Source organism: Rhipicephalus microplus, chromosome 9 (genome assembly GCF_043290135.1).
Source record: "Rhipicephalus microplus isolate Deutch F79 chromosome 9, USDA_Rmic, whole genome shotgun sequence".
Lineage (NCBI taxonomy): Eukaryota > Metazoa > Arthropoda > Arachnida > Ixodida > Ixodidae > Rhipicephalus > Rhipicephalus microplus.
In genome coordinates, this window is record NC_134708.1 from 59,091,872 (window position 1) to 59,111,434 (window position 19,563).

Here is a 19,563-nt window from a genome sequence, read left to right on the forward strand (position 1 = left end):
GTGCTTTAAAACTTGTTGAAAAAAAACCAAATAATATTTTATGTAAGTGTTAAATAGGTAATCATTCAGTTATTTTTTTACATTTACTGCGGTCCTGCGTTCTCCTTCAAGCATCGCACACGGTGAACTTCACGAAGGTACGAAGGCAAGGATGGCTGCAGCGGTTGTTGTTGGAAGGTCACTGCTACGATGTGCACGGCAAACCGTCTGCATCAACGCAGTGCGGTTCAAGTCCGAGGAAAAGCCACGTAAGCCGCCTCTCTGTTGGCCCCCATTCGATCGCACCTTGGTTTCTAACTTGACCATTCGTACCGTCCATCGGACGCGCGGACTAAGCCTTGCCACACGCACCGTAAACTGTAGCTTATAACCGAAAGTTCGATTGTGCGAGATTCCTGGAGCCGGGTTTTTTAACGCTGCATCAAAACAGGTAATCGAGAGCTCGCGTTTGGAGCTCACGCGTCAATGCTTTGCTGGGGCGGATCTCGTGATCGCAGCTAAACACGCCGGCTCAGAAACCATCGCCTAAACACATTGCCGGCTCTTTCGGAACGCATCGAAACTGTTCAATAAATCGACGTGTCTGCAAATGCTGTCTATTGCCTTCGCATGTCGTCACTGTTGGCTAAGCCTTTCAAATTGGCCGTCACATGCACATGCCTCTCTGAACTGACTGGCGGCCAAGTTAACTACAGTCCGTGTGATAACAGTTTAGGTATTACTAGTTACGAAACTACATAACTCTTTCGATACACAAAGGGCTAAAATGACAGTGCAGGTAACGAGCACTTGTAACTTCGGGACTCGCGAATTTTAGCAGTTTGTTTAATGGGAAGGAGCGGGAAGTGCTTGGTGAAATAGGAGCAGGTTGTTAATCGGAAACGTGAACAAACGCTAGCGAAATTCGCAACCCTTTAAAGTGTTCTTTTTCTGTGTTTGCTTCTCTCGCAGGTTTGTACACCTCGATGGAGCATGCCACAGGGCGTGAAAGGCAGGAACTCCTAGCAATGGCAGCAGGAAACGATGTATGTTTGTGTGGTTCATTAATCTTTTTTTTTTCTTTCTCTCTTCATGTGTGTGGTTCGCTTGAAATGTCGGATTTATCGCTCAGAAAAGGCCCGCATGTGAGGTAGTGATGGCACGCACGTTTTCGATTAAATGCCATTCATTGATGACGGATTACTTTGGGGCTGTTTAATGTAAAGAATGACATTGATATATACCATTCAGTATTAATCTACCATTAAATGATTGCCGTCCCTCCGTTTGCATGGACGGCAATCTGCTGAAACCACTGATGAAGCTCGCGAAAGAGTAACGCACCACTAATCACATGCTGCAAATATTTTTAGAATCCAAGTATGAGCAGAGTTTCAGGTAATCTTGGCACGCTTCGAGCGTTTTCCTTTCGTGCAGGCGAGCACGTTCAAAACTATGCAGTGAGGGGCATGTCAAGGGGGAAAGATGATGAATCTCTTTGTCAGTGTGCATCATTACCTAAGCACTTCTTATTTTTATTCGAACACACGACTTGCTTCCAGTGGGATAGCGAACGTGCGCGTGAGCACGTGGCGGCCACAGTAATTACGCAGCTCACGATGCTTACATCAGCCAGGGCCATAGACTTGGGGTATGTGGCACAGTAAGTCGGGTATATGGCGTCCTTTCTGGAGAGAAAAGGGAGTGATTTGGAGCCGACTTTGAGAATTGACGGTAAATTCTAGGCCACGTGCCACACTAAATTTTGATTTGTGTGAATCTCGGAAGCCTCGACTACTGATGGGCAGTGCTTTCTGACCATGCTCGAAATGCATTGCAGGGTCCCTTTGAGAAAGAATGGCGATGTCGTTTTGCCAAGATGTCCCCAGTACCCTTGTAGTGCAGAACCTGGCTAAAAGGGTCGCAATTCTATCTATTGCTGCAGGTCGTTGGCTTAATCCCATTTGTGGCGTACTCATTTCAGTGGAGGCAAAATTCTCATGCTCCGTGTACTGTGCATAGCCAGTGCACGTTAATAAATGCTAACTTTTGAAATTTCCTGAGCGTTCTACCACAGCGTGCCTCATAATTAAATTCTGGATTTGGCGCATAGAACGCTACAAATTACTATTGCACAATAGAAATTCATGTCAGGGAAGATGGAAGTTTGCAATGAGAAATTCGTAAACAGAGGGCAAGTGCTGGAGCCGACGTTTGGACAAGCAGACTTGTCTTTTGTTTCAGATCGGCCTTGAAAAGCAAGTGTCGAAATGTCGGCTTCAGCACACACCCCAATTACGAATGTCTTCACGCACAATAACTATTGCGTAGGCTTAAGATCGCAATTTCTTTCATTTCCGAAAGCGTCACGAGCAGCTCAAATCGTTACCAAGAGTGCACTATTGTTTCGCGACGGACAGAAAAAGAAATTAAAATGCACAACTCGGAGAAACAGAGGTACAGGAATGCCGCAAAAGAAAAAAAACGAATGAGCAATTTGACAGATGCAAGAGCTACAAATGTAGTCATCATCAAAACGTAGGGTATCTTGTGCTACACAATAAACACAGTAAGTGATGGGCTATTACAATTTGAAAGGACGTGTAAAAAATGCAGCCAAGTGCATTTGCTTTGGGCAAGACTGCCACTGTGTCATCACTTCACCCATTCCTACCACTCCTGGGAAACGCCATTCGTAAATTAGCAGTGGTGATGAGCTTTGCAGGAGACATGTGACTTCTAATTCTGATAATTGGACTTGTTTTGTGTGCACAGTGGTAGTGTGTGCAGCAGTACAAGAAACACACAGCACAAATTCAATCCTTCCATCAGTCTTTAGTATAAGACATGAGCTCCTCCTGAAAGTTTTGTCAACACCTTCGTTGTCGTGTGCTGTTAAAGGGCCAGTAAACAGCCCTGAGATCCAAAGATTTTTAAAAAGAGATATATGTGCAGTTTTTCTTCGCAAACATGCTGCCACGAGAATTTTGCGAATAGGTGCTATATTAAGGAAAGTACAGAAGTTGGAACAGTGGTCTTAGCTGATTGCAAATTTTCACGCTGCCTCGCACAATTCGGCAGCATGACACCACGTCAGCGATTGACGTCATCGGCGTACTCGATCAGTCGCAACGCACTTCCGCTTGCTGCGAAGCATGGTTGTTTGTTTACCGTTTGCCACATCAACTGCTGGTCAACCGTGTAAGCGTCAGGTGCGAAGTGTCGACCACAAACGATCAGGTCCCTGACGTACGTCGCTTAATGGCCGATTCGCTTCAGCCATGCAGCACGCAGGGCCCCATAGTGAGGCACACGGTGCCGATGCTTCTCCGCTGTGCAGTCGCTCCATTTGCAGCCAACGACAGAGCAACACTGTTTACCCGTGTTGCTCATGTCAAGGGCGAATTACGTTCGTACGTGCACACAGGCGCTGTAGTTTAGCGAGGAGCGTACACGTGCACGGGACAACTGTGAGGCTGGTTCTTTCACCGTAGTGCCAGAAACAAGGGCAGTTTCGTAGGTGTGGGTAGGGACAGAAACTGATGTTGACTTCACTACTGTTTTTTCACACCTGCTCCAATCGGCGAGCTGCGTGCTACAACACGTCGCCGCGTTGACGTCACTGCGCGTGCAAGGGGGTCGGTCAGGCGTAGGAAAGATGCACGGGAATTGTTTTTTGAAATAAAGGCTCTGTGCGGCACACAGGGGTGAAATATTCAGAAAACATGGTCGCTGCGGTCTAATCTACGAATTGCCAAGCTTGTATGGGGGGTGTAAGAAAAAAGTCTGAGCCTGCTTGCTGGCCCTTTAATACACACATATTCTTTCTTTTTTAGTTTATATCCTGTATAGCTAGCGACCTGTGATAAACTTCAGAGTTAGCACAAGCTTTTACTACTCTTCATGTGATTTTCTTTATTTTTGTTTTATCGTATTTACACGATTATAGATTGACCTAGGATCGAAAACAAGTTATGGTTGTCTTCATAAAAATGATCCCAGTGTATGCTCACAAAGCTAGCTTTTCTGCACAGCTTTCAAGCACTACCATGAAGACACCTTCATTATCTTTGGAGACATCTTATAAATATATATATATTTTATGAAATGGGCTCATGCTCTCCCCCCCCCCCCCTTTTTGCGGTGTGATATAAGGGTGGTCGACCTACATTCGAATTGACTTAGAATTTCGTAAATATGGTACTGTTGTCGAACTCGCTTGAGTGTTAAAAAAAAAGATTTTTATATTTTTGTCATTTTTTTTCTTGTGCCTTGCTAATTTTCTGACGACTTGAATGTTAAATATTTGATGCTATTATCATGAATATGAATACTGTTCTACAATACTCTCACAATTGAGTCAATTTCTAACTGAAAGTGGAGGGATCTAGTCCAGGGTGCCGCGGTTGCGTTTCGGTGGATGGCGGCGTCTGCTTTTCGATTTAGGTGTGCATTGAAAACCCCAGGTGGTCAAAAACTACGACGTTTTTCATAATTGCATTGTGGTTTTGGGATGTAAAACCTCAGCTATTATGTAATTGTTTTTTTGTTTTTGGTGAATCTGTCTAACTGCCGGTAGGCTTTCTTCTACAGCCAAAAAGAACCAAGTCAGAAATTGCTTCATAACTAGCAGGAATTCATCGGTTGGTTCACCTAATAAGAGATCTAAAGGTTTCTGGTAATGCACATGACTTTTTGTTCGATGGCATGCTTTGACTGGGATAAGTTTTTTGCATACGAAATGCGCAAGCTACATGCCTTTGACCTTGTATTTTTTTTTTCAGGATCCATTTGACATGAAGGTCTTCAAGAGGGGCCCAGGCACCAAGGACAATCCGAACCTGATCCCATCTCACCTAGAGAAACGAATGATTGGTTGCATTTGTGAGTATGCTTGAGTGCAGGCTCCGATTGGTTCGACACTGTGCTGTTGTGAAACTTGTGTAGGGAAGCTGGATTGGATGGTGGGTTGCTGGGGAAGAAAATATGAAGGCAGCTCTCGTGAAGAGGAATTTTAGGTGGTGCAATTCGTTTTCTTTTTAATGTAAAGATTTCGACAAAAAGCAGTCTGGCTGGGTAGATAAAAACCGCATGCTATGAGAGGTACCCCCTAATGGTGATTTCGTGGCTTGTCATTTTTAACTCTTTCTTTGTGAAGTCAATAACATATGTGGCACTTTCTGCTTTGTAATCATCATAATAGGTGCAAGACTTTTTCTAGGATGTCATCCTATTAACAACCTTGATTTTTGTGTCATTTGTTCATAATAAAACAGAACCTCTGTGAATAGAAGTTATTTAAATGGAAGCATTACCTTCGAGATAGTTCTATATTGGCTTGCTGCACGCATATACATCTTTTTTTTTTTTGTGAGCTCTTGTTAAATTTAACATGCCCCGCCGCGGTGGTCTAGTGGCTAAGGTACTCGGCTGCCGACCTGCACGTCGCGGGATCGAATCCCGGCTGCGGCGGCTGCATTTCCGATGGAGGCGGAAATGTTGTAGGCCCGTGTGCTCAGATTTGGGTGCATGTTAAAGAACCCCAGGTGGTTGAAATTTCCGGAGTCCTCCACTACGGTGTCTCTCATAATCATATGATGGTTTTGGGACGTCAAACCCCACATATCAATCAAATCATGTTAAATTTAACATATGTTCCCGGTCCCATGAAGTTCTATTTTACAAGATTCTATTGTAGCAAACATGCATTCAAATGAGGTGCTGTTGATTTGAACTTTGTTAATAATATAAAAAAATATAGCACAAGAAAACATGGGATAAGCCAAAGAAATCTATTGGGCAACATTTGTAATGTGGTGGTCTTCAATGGTCCGTTTTGAATGTGCTAAAACACATCTTTATGTGCTCAGCATACCTATGTGCAGATCCATATTTGGTTTGTTTATTTGCTAAACACTACTGTTCTAACAAGCTGCACATATGGCTTCATCTTTCCAGGTGAAGAAGATCAGACCCACATCAACTGGATGTGGCTTCACCGAGGGGACCCAAAGCGTTGCGAGTGTGGATACTGGTTCAAGATTGTGGACGCGAAACCGTTGTAGCGAGTGCTATGCCGGGCCTAGTCCAGTTATAGACATCACATTTTTTTTTTCTTTAAAGGCAGAAACACAACGCAATATAGGAGTACATGGCAGCGCAGCTTGCAAATACTGCACAAATGTCCGTTTTGTTTCCCCTTGGCAAGAAATAAAAAAAAAAGGCCAGAAGTTTCATCTGTTATCACAGTGTCGATTCTTCTGTATATGTTTATAAAATGAAACTTCATTGTGCCAACTGGCACATGAAGAAACTACCATTTTACTTAGAACTTTCGGTGAACTATGCCTCATATATTGAATATTGGGGTATCCAAAGAGCCTTTGCCTATTCAAAAGGCCCGACCTGGCATGTGTTCTTTTATAAACTGGCTTGGGTCCTTTTATACGCTGAGCAGTTAGGGTTTCTTAACCCAAGAACCCCTTATGGAAAATTTCGTAATATTTGAGGCACACTTCCCTACAGTAGTAGTTTGAAATCGGCGCCATAATGAAAGTTTCCCTGTGGTGCTGGCTATCATCATCACCAAACTCGTCAGTGCTTTTCGTTAGCGCAAATGCGATTCATGGCTAATGCGTTATCAGTCAGCTCAGACACCTAACTTACTTAGTAAAATACTGAGGTGCCTAATTATGTCACGTAAGGATATATAAGGTTTCTGTTCGTCCAACAACAAATGAGTACAGCACCAGATTGCACTAACGCGAGCAACACACGTACAGCAGCTTACGTTGCAGCGAGATGTAGATCATCGACAAGATAACGTTCGTGTTGAACTGCAAATTATTCATCTGACGTGTCTCGAATTTACGTGGTGATGGTAATGGCGCATACTAAACTTCGTCTGGCGCATCGGCGGCCGACTTTGACGTCACCTTTCGGTTTCAGCATGGCGTCGTGCGAGTGGTGTTTGGCCGAGTGTGTGTGCTAGGCCAACTATTTCGGAATCTCCTCGTCGTCTACTGCAGCGGGGCGGCGATTCTAGCGTTGTCACTGTGCGAACGATGTCAATCAGGTAACGCGAGAGAATGCGCACAGGTTCGAACACGGGCGAAATGTTCATCACTCGTGCTCTGGAGAAGATACTGAACGATCGGGAAATCAAGCGATCATATCATTCGCAACTAAGGAAAGCCTGCGAGCTCGCTCTCGGTAAGTCTCTTATTTTCAACCCTCTACGTCGTCCCGCGTTTCAGTCTTTCCCGTTTCGACGTCGGCTTACACCCAAACGACATTCGCCTACCGTACGCTAGCCTTGGCAAGTCTGGGTTTTGAATCGCTCCAGTGGAGAAAATCGGAACGGCGAGCAGGTGTTCCAATCTCGTAGCGGTTACGCGATCCTTCGGCACGGATGTGTTTATTTTCAGGGTCTTAAGCTAAATCAGAGTGACTATCCGAAGGCGTTCGTCGTTTAAACTGTGCATTTATGCGGCTCGATTAAACGCGCACGCCAGCGATCTCGACATACGCCGCAGAACGGAGCGACCGTGCCCCGTTTTATTTTCGCTTATTACTTTTTGTCGACGCCGCCGGGACCATCTGGAGCCGTGTCTCTCCCTATTGACGTTTAGTTTGTTCTTATTTTTCGTTTCTCGTGCAAGGTCCTCGCGTTGTCGCCGCAAGTGACTGCCGTGCCCCGGACCTAGCCCGCTCACTCAAAAGTTGCTCGCCCATACATTGCCTGTTACTTTTCCGGCTATTACGCGACGGTCGTCGGCGCTTTCGAATGCACACGTGGTGGCTTTTCCGCGTCTTCGCTTCAACCTTGACAGCTTTTTGTTTTTGTTTCGATTCGCCCGTACCCACACCGTTTAGCTCGATCTCTACCAGCGTTTTTGTTATCGAGAGCTCTCGGTTTAGCTCCGCTCCAGCTGTGTTGTCAGTGTCACAAGCTCGTGACCGCAGGTTGGTCCCAAATGCCCTCTGCAAACAAGCCGCGACTTTGCCTGTTCTTTTGCGTTTCGCTCTGCGCTTTTCTCTGCGTGGCGTGGGTAAAATTCGGTTTTTGTTTTTCTCTGCTAGAGTGCCTCGCGTTTGATAAAAGAGTCTCAGCTGACTTAAGATGCCGCAGCGCTTGAGGTTTGATAATCGCGAGGCTCTGCAAAGCCTGTACCGGATTGCACAATCGCGCTGCGCTTGTTTTTGTGCAGGCATGTTGCGTAATACTCTGTGCTATGCGTGCAAAAAAAGAACAAAAGATATGATAATAAAACACAACAGTGCTCTGGCCGAACTACTTCGATGTGAACGCTACCTTCGTGCGCTGTTGAATGAAGTCTTGATCATAATTAGTAGTTTCAGTTTGCTTCACCTGCAATGAAATATTTGTACGTGACCGTGAAAACCACTTGTCATCATGCATACTAAAAAAAAAAGAAAAAGGAAAAGTTGTTGGAAGAAATATTTTTGTAGCCTCTATTTGAAAATCAGTCCTCATTTTATTACTCGTAGCGGTGTTAGTTAGGTTAATCTTTTATTGATTTCAACAAAAAGTTAAACTTGCAAACTTTGGACATTGCTTTCTGTTCATTACAGCAGAAAAAAATATGTCAATAACACATTAAACAAGTTGTGATGTTTACGAGAGAGGAAGCACTTGCTTAATTAAAATACCAATTGTTTCTACTATCTAGTGTTTCCGTTGCTCTGACATTGTTATTCAACGTGAAGTTTGACATATTGTTACGCCAGGACGCATACGTCCTGGTCCTCCTTGTGCGTAACAGTATGTTCGACATTCGACGTATGTTTTTGTAGCAATTTCCATTTCATCGTTCACTCGTTTAAAAACAAGTGTTTCCACCTGCAAGGTGTGTTGCAGCAACTGATCATGACATGGCTGATGTCATAAAAATTAGCTTGTGTCTTCTCTTTTTTACTGTTGTAATATTGCATACCTACATAAGGTCTTATGTATAGAAAGTTTAGCACAGAACACATGCAACCTTAGCCCTTCTAGGCACTTTGCATACATATTCATACAAAATTGTTTTTTGGCAGCTGTTCTCAATAGTGTCAAAACATTCACACTGTGGCAGAGGCTATTACCACATTTAACAGACCATTTGATGTGGCTGCCAATGACAGCCATGTCAAAAAGACAACTTCTCAATATTTTGATAAGTTGTACACATGCGTTAAATTTATTATTCTATCCTGTTTATGTGAAAAGTCTTTAATATGCTTCTTCTCAATCAATAGATTATTTCATAATGATAATGCCTCACTAGAATATGCTTAAAGCGAATTCAGTTCATTGTGCTGGGGTATTGAAAATCTCTGACACATTCATAAACAGTCCATCATTATTTGCTTTTAACGTTTAGAGAAATCATTAGCAAAGGGCCAAGTTTTATTTGTCTAATCGAGTTAATGTTAAACCAACAAATGTACTTGTTAACCTACCATGGGGGGGACAAGCAAGAAACTGACTAATAATGTCGATGTAAAGTTTCTATTTAGAGCATTGTTGTTCTTGCAAAGAATGCTGAAAATCACTAAGATTTCAAAATAAAAAATGGACATGAATTTTGCATATGTATAGCTATACATAAAAAACAGGATTTCATAAATAGATAAACTGCATCTATTGGACAACTTGAGCAGGGGGAATTGATGTTTATGTTTACAGCTTATGGGAAATTGCTACATTGCTTATAACTTGTGACAATACTGTAACATCCTGCTTGGACGATGGTGAAAGCATCTCCAAGCAATGCGTAAAGCGTCAGTTAGTCTCGTTTAGAGTTCTAACGTGTGGATTGAACAAGTTTTATGCTGAGTTATCCATGGACTAGGTTTTCTGGTTCGGCATCTACTTTCTTTGGTTTCTTGATTGTTGAAAATGTTTGTTGAAAAGATATAGGCTAAAAAAGTTTCTTTCTGCATTCAGTGAGTTCCAACATTGTTCTTAAAAAGCAGAAAACCTGCATCCTCTTTCATTGGTTTCTTGATTGTTGAAAATCTTTGTTGAAAAGATATAGGCTAAAAAAAGTTTCTTTGTGCAGTCATTGAGTTCCAACATTGTTCGTAATATGCAGAAAGGCTCATCAAAGTTTTTACTTTTGTTACAGAGAAGAACAATTTTTCTATTCTCCCATATTTTTTATGAAGGCTATGGGAGTGGCGACGGTGACCGATGTGCGACCGTAAGGCTTCTAAAGTAATGAATATTTGTTTACTTCAAGTGATTAATTAGACCTGACCAGCAGTGCTTTCCGATGCAGACTATTGAAGTTCTTGTATTTAACCTTTGTGAGATGTGTGTGATGGCAAGTGCGTAATGTCTAAAGCAAACAATCAGTGCAGTGTATGTTGGCCCAACATTGTCTCAAGTGCTGTTCAATTCTATTCTATTAATGCTTGCTATTATACTATTTTGCAGAGGAAATCAAAAATGAAATCAAGAACCAAGCACCAAGGTATGCTACTTAATGTTCATGCTTAAATTTGCATGTTTAGAAGCCATCTTTACAATTTTAACACTTTTTGTAGCGTCCCAATTATTAGTGCATGTCTTGGCCTATGTTCAGCCAATCTGAAGAACTTAAATACCAACTGCATTAATTAAGTGTAATTATATATAAAACACAGCAGTCTATGTATAGAATATGGTGGTCGGAAGAAGCTGTAAATATCTTGAATCTGCTATAATCGTTATGTGGGCTTGTTTTTTATTTAGAATGTTACTGCGTGCAATCTGACGGTTGCCGTCATGTTATTGTAATGCTTAATGTTTTTTTGTACAGTGCTTTGGTCACTGAAGTAATTTGCTGTGTTCTAATTGGCCCTGTTAACCTTATTCAGCAAAGAATTGAGCACAGATCATTGCATATATGATGCTGGCAACTTTGTACCAGGAACCATTTTTTAAAATTATATTTCTGGCATAGGAGGAAAAAAGTTATAGAACAGTTTAATGAATTCTACAAAACATTTAAGAATGTTGACACTTAAGAATGTTGATATCAGTCAACACAGTGGTCAGCGATAAACTGATAACGGAGAACACAGAACTTGAAAAAGCTTATCAGGGAGCAGAGCAGGCTGGAATGCAGAAATCCTGGTTGACTTCATAACAATAATAGATAAAAGTTCAGCATTCAAAAACATGCCCAGTACAAAACACAGTGCATGATGCTGTGCACATTTCTGTATGACCAGTTAATAACAATTCAGGGAACTTACTGTACATTTTATAGAATGCATGGTTGTTACATGGTTAATACAATGTCATGGTTACATCCTTATCAGTTCTGTAGATCCTATCTTATGGACAGAAATGGGACCTCTGGACTTATTTACATATTTCTTGCTCGTTTTATCACCAATACACCAGCAGACCATATCCTAAATACTAAAACTATTGTGAAAAACACTAGAGGGACAAGCTTTCAAAGCGAAAAAAACTTGGCACTGAGTATGACTAGCCCACTGCAGAATTTTTCACAATTGTGTCCTCGAGTCGTAAAATTTTATCTGCATGTTTAATTATAAAAAAATATGTGAGGCAATGTGGTCTAACCACGATAATTTGAAGCTTTAAAGGAAATAGTGCACTTATTCCATTCACAACTTGGGGAAGCCAAGTTTTGTGGTTTCCCTAGGACAAATTGGTGAATCAAGGCCCGGGGTCTGTGTTGGCTAAGTGTGAAAAACTTGCTTAGACATTTTTGCCGCATTTAGTGCATCAATTGCCAAATTTGCATACTCTGTGAAGAATCATTAAAGATGTTTGCTCAATAAATGCGATTTTTTTTAGCAAACCTGCCACTTTGATGTGCCTGACCCTTTTCGCTTAGGTTTTGCACTATGTTAACTGTTTTTGAACTTATCAGTTGAACACAACGGCTGTTTTTGCTGGTACCTTTAGTCTTTTCTCTTTAATTATGTCGTTGTTTCACTCTAGCATTCGAGATGTTGATTCTTGTAAACGAATTGTAAGCCAAAATGGAACGCTTTTCTTCCCAAAATGCTCAGTGATCAGGAAACGTCGTCGGCGCTTCCGCTGCCCAAGGGCCAGGCGGGCCTTGAGGCGGAGAAATATCTGCTGCCTTTCGAACTGGCCTGCCAGTCCAAGTCTCCGCGCATCGTCATGACAGCGTTGGACTGCATCCAGAAGCTCATCGCCTACGGGCACCTCACGGGAAACCTGCCGGACCCCATGGAGCCCCAGAAGTTGCTCATCGATCGCATCGTTGAGACCATCTGCGGGTGTTTCCAGGTGCGTTTTGCCAGTGCGGCTGCACGCTTCTGTTCATTACCGGAGGACACTTGCGGTGTCCAGAGTGGTTAGTTTCAGAGATGAAGGAAAGGAATGGAAATTTGAGGGCTTATCTTTCTTTGTTAGACACAATACTTTTGATTGCCAAGGAAAGTATAGGAGATGTTATTAGTGGTTATTTTAACGTACATGTGAAAAAAGAAAAGTGAACGAAAAAAGAACCTGCCATTGGCACGGGCTGAAGCTGCGTTATTCGAAGGCTGCAAGTTCGGCTCCTGCCTATGGCAAGCCATCTTTTTGTCCGCTTTTTTTCATCTTTAGGTACATGTGTAGAGTGGCACAAAGGACGAGAAACGGACTCTCTGTAGTCTTTTCTCTGTGCCGCACTGCACGTCTACCCGAACATGATAGCGTAACAACTCGGCCAGATTGCCACATCAGTTTAGCCCTTTTCTTTGTTCGCATTTACATTACGACAGCTACTAATAACGTCCCCCATACTTTCCTTGGCATCAATTTTGGTTGGTTCTCCATAATACAATTTCTTAAATGAAATAGTGAAATTGTGCCCCCTAAAGCATCGGGGACGCCTTGTAATTATGAGAGCAGCAGGATGTTGCTAGAACTTTTTGCAGATTCTTCGGAGTGGTCGCATTGATTAATTGATGTGTTCGAAGGGCAAATTCTTCATGGCAGGAACATGAAAACCCGTCTCTGAAAACTACACACTGACCGTACTTCAGAAGAAAAGCGTTTTTTTTTTTTTTTATGTGGCACAGCCAATCACTTCTCTTACCTGCATGGATATGCTTCTTTTAGTGCGGTATTGTCATATGCAACAAAAAAAGAGTAAACATAGCAACAAGATTGAAAGCTATCACATACCTTAAAGCTCACAACAGTTTTGGGTTCCAAAAGAATGTTTTTATACTGGCTTAATGCCTTTTACAGTTGTAAATAGTGCCATAGTAGGGCTCGTCATATTTCATCATCTAAATGGAAGCTTTCACCATCTGGAGGAAATCATTTTATGTAAACTTTTTGTGCGGCTTTTGCATCCTTTGAACTGGTACTTGCTGGGAATGGGGCTTGTGTCTTCCAAATTTCCTATTTAAGAATCAAGCATATTTTGTTTTGCCGAGATTTGGAAAAAACCGCACTAAATTACCTATGATAGGCAGCTTGACTAGGACCTCTGGTTACATGGGGCCAGGCAGGAAATTTTTTGAGGGGTCGGGAGGGTGGCTTTCACTCAAGGCCTCAGAGAACTTCAATTTATCATCATTTACCCTTGGTGAAACACTTCCCTCCCTCCGAATCTCTGCTTGGGAGCCAGGCGCCTGGGACACCCCTCTGGCCTGCGTGATACATAACATGGCAAGCAGAAAATAAAATTTAAAAAAATATAGACATGTTGTAGGGCCTGATATTGTACTGGCTTCTCTACCACAGACAGTAGCTAACAACAGCACACAAAGCTAACCAACGTATTTATTCTACAGGTACTGCTAGCTTGAAGAAAAAGAGCACATAAGTAATAGTTCAACGTGAATGAGAACAATTAAATGTGTTAATAGTTCTCTCAGTACTAAACATCAGTCAAGTGAACACAAGTTAAATTTGTTGTTGCATGATTATTTCTCTTAAACAAGCAAGAGGACACATTAACGGTAAGAGAAATTACAACAAATACAAGCAGGAAAAAAAGAGTTCTACTCATGAATAAGCAAACAACACAATTAAAAGACCAAAAGCAAGAAAATTATACATGGTAAGTATTTCAGTGTTAAAGGGCGAAAAAAATGTAAGCTTTTTCTGAAGGGTGGTTTTTGAACCAAGAAACACTTAGATCACAACAAATGGCAAGGAACATGCGAGAACAGCCAACAGCTGTTCAGGCCAGAGTCGAATTAGCAGCAGTAGCCAACTCTTCACTGAGCCTGCCAAACAGATCTTTTTTAAAAATTTGTCGCCACTGCAGGGCCCAACGACCGACGACGGCGTGCAGCTGCAGATAATCAAGGCCCTGCTCACGGTCGTCACCAGCCAGTGGTGCGAGGTGCACGAGGGCAGCGTGCTACAGCCCGTGCGCACCTGCTACAACATCTACCTCGCCTCTCGCAACCTCGTCAATCAGACCACTGCCATCGCCACGCTCACTCAGATGCTCAACGTCATCTTCGCGCGCATGGAGGCATGCTCCGCTGCCAACGGCGGCACCGTCCCTGTGGTGGGCTCCGGCGGCATGCCAATCACGACGACGCTGCCGGCCAGCATCACATCTCAGACGGAGCTTGGCATCGCAGACACTGATTCGCGGCGTTCGGACAAGATCGGTCTGCCCCAAGATGTCAAAGACCAGGCGGAGAACTCCAGGTGCGGAAGTCCTTCGAAGGAGTGAATTCAGTTTTTATTTGATAAGAATTGCTTAGATTTAAACCGAAAGTCACTGCTCTCAGACTTGGGAAGGCACCAACTGGAATACTCGTTAATGCGCTAGGTATGGAGTACTTGGCTCGTAACGTTATTAAAGAGTTAGATTGACTATATTATATAGCTCGATTGATTAATGACAGTGAAGTGGTAAAATGTGATACAAATATGGTCCATTAGCTGTGCTACTATTATAAAGTATTACAGAATCTTTGGAGAGATATAATCTTTCAAGTTGGATGTACACACCTGTGAACAGCAAGAGAAACAACTTTTATTGAAACGGCAAGTGTTAGAGGAGTTGACTCCCCTCCCTTAGATGGCAGCTAGGAGTCCTTGGGCCCTAGCGGCATCTTCGGCTTGCCTGATGACCTGTAGTTGGTCCTCGATGCTTGAGCTTAGCAATTATGTTTTTTTGTTAGCTTATGAGGCAAGTTGCTGTGTTATTAAACGAAAACTCTATTTGCTTGTCGATGAACATCGCTACTTCTGTAAGCTAAATATGTACCTTGTAAATTTGTTTTGTTGAAAGAGTGGTAATGCATGTATTATAAAATGGGAATGTTGTTTGTCACACATTATGCAGAAATCAATGTTCTCTAGAATAGTATAGTACCAATGTCAAGTACATTGGGCAGATACTTGGTCTTAGACAGTAACTATGGCTATGAACAACATGCTATTTGTGTCCAGTTTTTTTCAGGTGACTTTTGCCACAGCTTGATAATTTTATATCTAAAGGGACCCTGCAACACTTTTTCAGCATGGTCACAAAACACTGCCAAACGGTATTCGATTGTTCCGAGAACACGTGAGCCTAACATTATAGTGCAGGGAGTGGACTTGAATTTACATATAACTCTCGAAGTCTGCTAGAAGTCGCTCCCTTTTCTCTCCACAAATGACGCCATATACTAAAACGACTTTTGCCATTTACCAAAATTCACGATCATTGGCCAATGTAAGCATTGCGGGTTGCGTAAAGTTACTGCAGCCACTGCGGGAGGCCGCCACATGCCAGCATGCACACTTGCAATCACGTTGAAGGTAAGCCTCATGTTTAAAAAAAAGTGCTCAAGGTGATGACGTGAGCGTGATGTAACTTCTTTCTTTGTGCCATCCCTCCCTGCTAAGCTTCCAGCCCGTTTGTCGGTGCGACAGTACAGAGAAAGCATTCGCAGCGTGCGAGAATTTTTTTTTTTTTGTAACTCCGCTTTTACGTGGCGGATTACAAAAAGCTTTAGGCTGGTCGTTTCGTCAAGCCATTCGATAGTTACTTTAGAAAGTGTTGCAGGGCCCTATCAAGTGTAACTTGTAGTATAACTGTAGCACTGCCACTTTTTATGTTTTACGTTACTCTATTGCAGCTACTAAACCTCCTTGTCAAGTCAAAGCAAATACTTCATGTTTAATAGAAGAGAGAAAAAATTGAAAGGAAGACAGGTTGATAAGTTCGATGCATATATGTTTATCTAAAGGTGGTGTTTTGGGACATGGTTACTTGCTTTAAAGTAATGAAAAGACAAGAGTACTTTTTGATAGGTAGTGCTTTTAACAAGTTAAATTGTTGGTACTTGATGCCTTAGAGTGTTCTTCTACTCTTGGCAACTCTAACGGTTACATTTTTACTATTTGCTGGTGTCATGCGTATGGCTTTTCACCCTATCTTCCTTTCATCCGGTGCAGCTCAGTGACACCGACTTCCATCGTGGAGCCCTCACAGACCCCGCCTCCTGCGCCATCGTCTGTGACCGAGGACAGCGCAGCCGAGGAGGACGATACCAGCAGCGTCACCGACGATCGGAGTCATGGGGTGAGTCAATTAGCCTGGCATGGCAATCTTCACGTGTACTGGTGTCGAGCCGCCTTTAGGTAACCTGCGAAATTTGTAGCAGGTGTATCTCACCGAGCCCAAATGGTGCACCCAGAGAACCAGGCAGTAAAAAAATTTGACATTTGCAGCTTGCTGGCTGCTCTTGCGCAAAATAACAGAATTTGCAGATTGATTCAATAGACAAAAGTGTGTTGTTGTAGTACAGTTAAACCTGCTTATAACGAACCTCTATATAACGAATTCCTCCATATAACAAAGTTTTTCTATTCCCCGCCATTGCTCCATAGAAGCACATGTTTTGGCGACCTCTATGTAACAAAGTAACAGCGAGAGACAACCTTGATATAACGAATTTTCACCACTGACAAGCTAAGAATTTTGCTCCGTGCATTTTGTTACGAGCATGCATCTTCCGATGCTGCCCCGCCGCGGACAAAGCGTGAAGTGGCACAGCGCATCAGGCAAATGTGCCCCCTCCCCCTACTCCGAACGAAAATAAAAAGAAAGAAAACTACTTTTGCGCGTTGGCAGTGCCACGCTTTAGTTAGCGTCACATATGTGGGGCCGCACTGCTTATGGAGGGCGCTTTACCGAATACTTTTCCTGTGTCCATGTCGTTCGCTCTTCGTTTTCGACACCGTGCGCACGTGCATAGTTTCACTGCGCGTGCATGGTATGGCCCCTGACGACGTTCAGCTTCGCTTTTTTTTTATTACCATAGCATTTATGCGGAGAGTCTTACCTGGTTTATTGCTGTCGCCACCGCAGCCGTTATTCACCGTATATGCACGTATCCAATATGAAAACTCAAGAAAGAAAAAAAAAAAAGCCGCCCGCGCTCCGCATTCAGCGTGTCACGATGCGCCAATGCGCGCTTATCTCCTACGCATTTTGCCCGGCGAATAAAGGGTAGGGGAGATTAGATGCCTGTGCGCGCGCACTTATTTTCTGTGGGGAAAATAGAGCCTGCGACTTTGACCGGAACGATTGCGTTTAGTTGCCAGGTGCACAAAGATTACTTCGCTCGCTGGACAGGCACCAAAAAGAGTGCGCTTTTCAAAAACAGTGAAGTAACAACTGGGGCACTCGTTCGTTCGCACTCATATCTGTACCTGTGACTACGTTTCGTGCCTCGATTTGTTTAAACAGCACGTTAAGTGTTGAGCGGTAAACGTTGTTAGTTTGCTCTCGTCCTGTGAATTGTTTTCGTGCGTCATTTGTGTGTGACCAGCACGATGCACGTTTTGATCTGCTTGCCGTTCTTAGCGTTTCATTCAAAGCTTTTGCTATTGCAGTCATTAATTGCTTCGCCCTTGCGGCGAAACTGCGACTTATCTTAATTTCGGACAGCCACGTCGTCGTTACCAAAGGGATGTCAGATGAGGCGTTGAGAGAAACTCTCTGAGACCACGGTGACGACAGATCTTCGGTGGTCGGCTCATAGCGTGCTTTCGTCTTGCGCCGCGCCGCGAGTTCGCAGGCTGGTAGCTTTCGCGATTAGCTGATTAGTTTTGGCAACACGATGCCGAGTTGAATGCATTGCAATGAATGCGATAGCAAAAGCTTGTAAAGGTATATGAAGTAAGGCTGCAGCCAGCTCTTTTGGATCGGATATCGCGAAACTCCTCCTCTGTGGGTGTAAGCAGATATGGTTTCTTCAGGGAGAAGTGCTCTTTACGCACATTCACTTCACGTTGAAATCGCACTGATACTTGCCGAGATAACAAGTGTGCCAGCGATCGGGACCACCTTTAAAATCCAAGTTCTATAAGGCTACTCAATCGCTTCCCCTGCCCCCCCCCCCCCATCCCCTCGCCCTCCCCGTGTTGTTTCCTGCTCATTCAAGACGGATGGTTTACTCTCCGTTTGAGCATTCAATGGCAGTTCTAACACGCAGGAGATGTTATTTTATGCACTTTCCTGATGATAGGAATGCGCCGACTGATTTGATCTCTGCTCCAGCGCCGCTCGTGCACTGTTACCCGCTCATGAAAGTTACGATGTGCTGGGGCATCTTATCAATTTGGACTTGTTACGGAACATGACAGCGCCAGAAAAAACCCGCCGAGTGTATCCATGTAATTGTTATCGCAATAATGCCGTTTTTTTTTACTGTAAAATAAATGCTTTGGGTTAGCTCTCCTTTAGTACCCCTCTTGTTTAATTTGCACGTTTATTTTCTGAATTTTTGTACCGAACCTGCATATAACGAAATCCTCTTTATGACGAATTTTCCCAAAACTTCATCAATTTCGTTATATCCAGGTTTAACTGTATTTCTTTGTCTATTGTTTTCTTGGAACCGTCTACATAATTTGACATTAGCTAAATTCACACAATTTTTTATGTCCATGAGGTAGGAATTGATAAGCTCTTGCAGTATTGTATTTGAAACTTGTTTGCTGGGCATTATTCGAACTTTTTTACACAGAAAAGACTGAAGAACTGTGTATGAGAATGGCAGGGCAGCTCAAAAATAGCAATTTCTCAGGGTGCGCTACTAGGCTTTTTTTTTTAATGTTCAAAGAAGATTCTATTCACCTAGGGAATTGGTCGAAGCATTGTTTTTAGGTTGTTGCAACGTGAAACACTGCATGACCACAAGAATCGCACAGTTTTCAGCGATAAACACGTTCCATAACTTACATAAATGCCAACACAAATGTTTTTGCATCTTTTTTTTTTTCCTGTTGCAATAGGTTGCTGACAACGCACTTATCATGGATGCAAATCTTGTTTGCTCGAGCATGAGACAATAACTATTTGGTGACAGTTTTATAGCACACAGTCGTTGTTTTGGTTTCAGAGAGTACCAAGGACCCGGGATCTAGAGTGGTTTTCATTAGAGCTGAGTGAATAGAAAAATTTTGGGTGTGAAGTGAATTCGAATATTGCTGTGTGAGTGCAAATTGAATTGAATTTTTTTGTGATACTTTGAATCGAAATTGAAAAAAAAAAGTTGAAGGAGGATTTCTAAGCATATTCTTATGAGATAGCAACATGCGAGAGTTTCTTATGGCTAAGTTGTTGTAAA

The 19,563-nt window shown here is 42.8% G+C and overlaps 2 protein-coding genes across 3 annotated transcripts in view; both read left to right on the forward strand.

Moving 5' to 3' along the window:
• Positions 1 to 89: 89 nt before the first annotated feature.
• Positions 90 to 6,220, forward strand: LOC119163292 (cytochrome c oxidase subunit 5B, mitochondrial). The gene is made up of 4 exons (XM_037415255.2): positions 90 to 248; positions 952 to 1,025; positions 4,764 to 4,863; positions 5,938 to 6,220. The coding sequence occupies exons 1-4, from the start codon at positions 152 to 154 to the stop codon at positions 6,042 to 6,044; spliced, it is 378 nt and encodes a 125-aa protein (XP_037271152.1). The 5' UTR covers positions 90 to 151; the 3' UTR covers positions 6,045 to 6,220.
• A 706-nt stretch (positions 6,221 to 6,926) lies between these two features.
• The window catches only part of Sec71 (ADP ribosylation factor guanine nucleotide exchange factor Sec71), a 66,902-nt gene continuing 54,265 nt past the window's right edge, over positions 6,927 to 19,563 (forward strand). For both annotated transcript variants that reach the window (XM_037415253.2, XM_037415254.2), the window contains exons 1-5: positions 6,927 to 7,191; positions 10,424 to 10,460; positions 12,019 to 12,262; positions 14,244 to 14,638; positions 16,382 to 16,508. In XM_037415253.2, the coding sequence (XP_037271150.1) occupies positions 7,068 to 7,191; positions 10,424 to 10,460; positions 12,019 to 12,262; positions 14,244 to 14,638; positions 16,382 to 16,508 (927 nt within the window). In that variant the 5' untranslated portion in view covers positions 6,927 to 7,067. The remainder of the gene's footprint in view (positions 7,192 to 10,423; positions 10,461 to 12,018; positions 12,263 to 14,243; positions 14,639 to 16,381; positions 16,509 to 19,563) is intronic.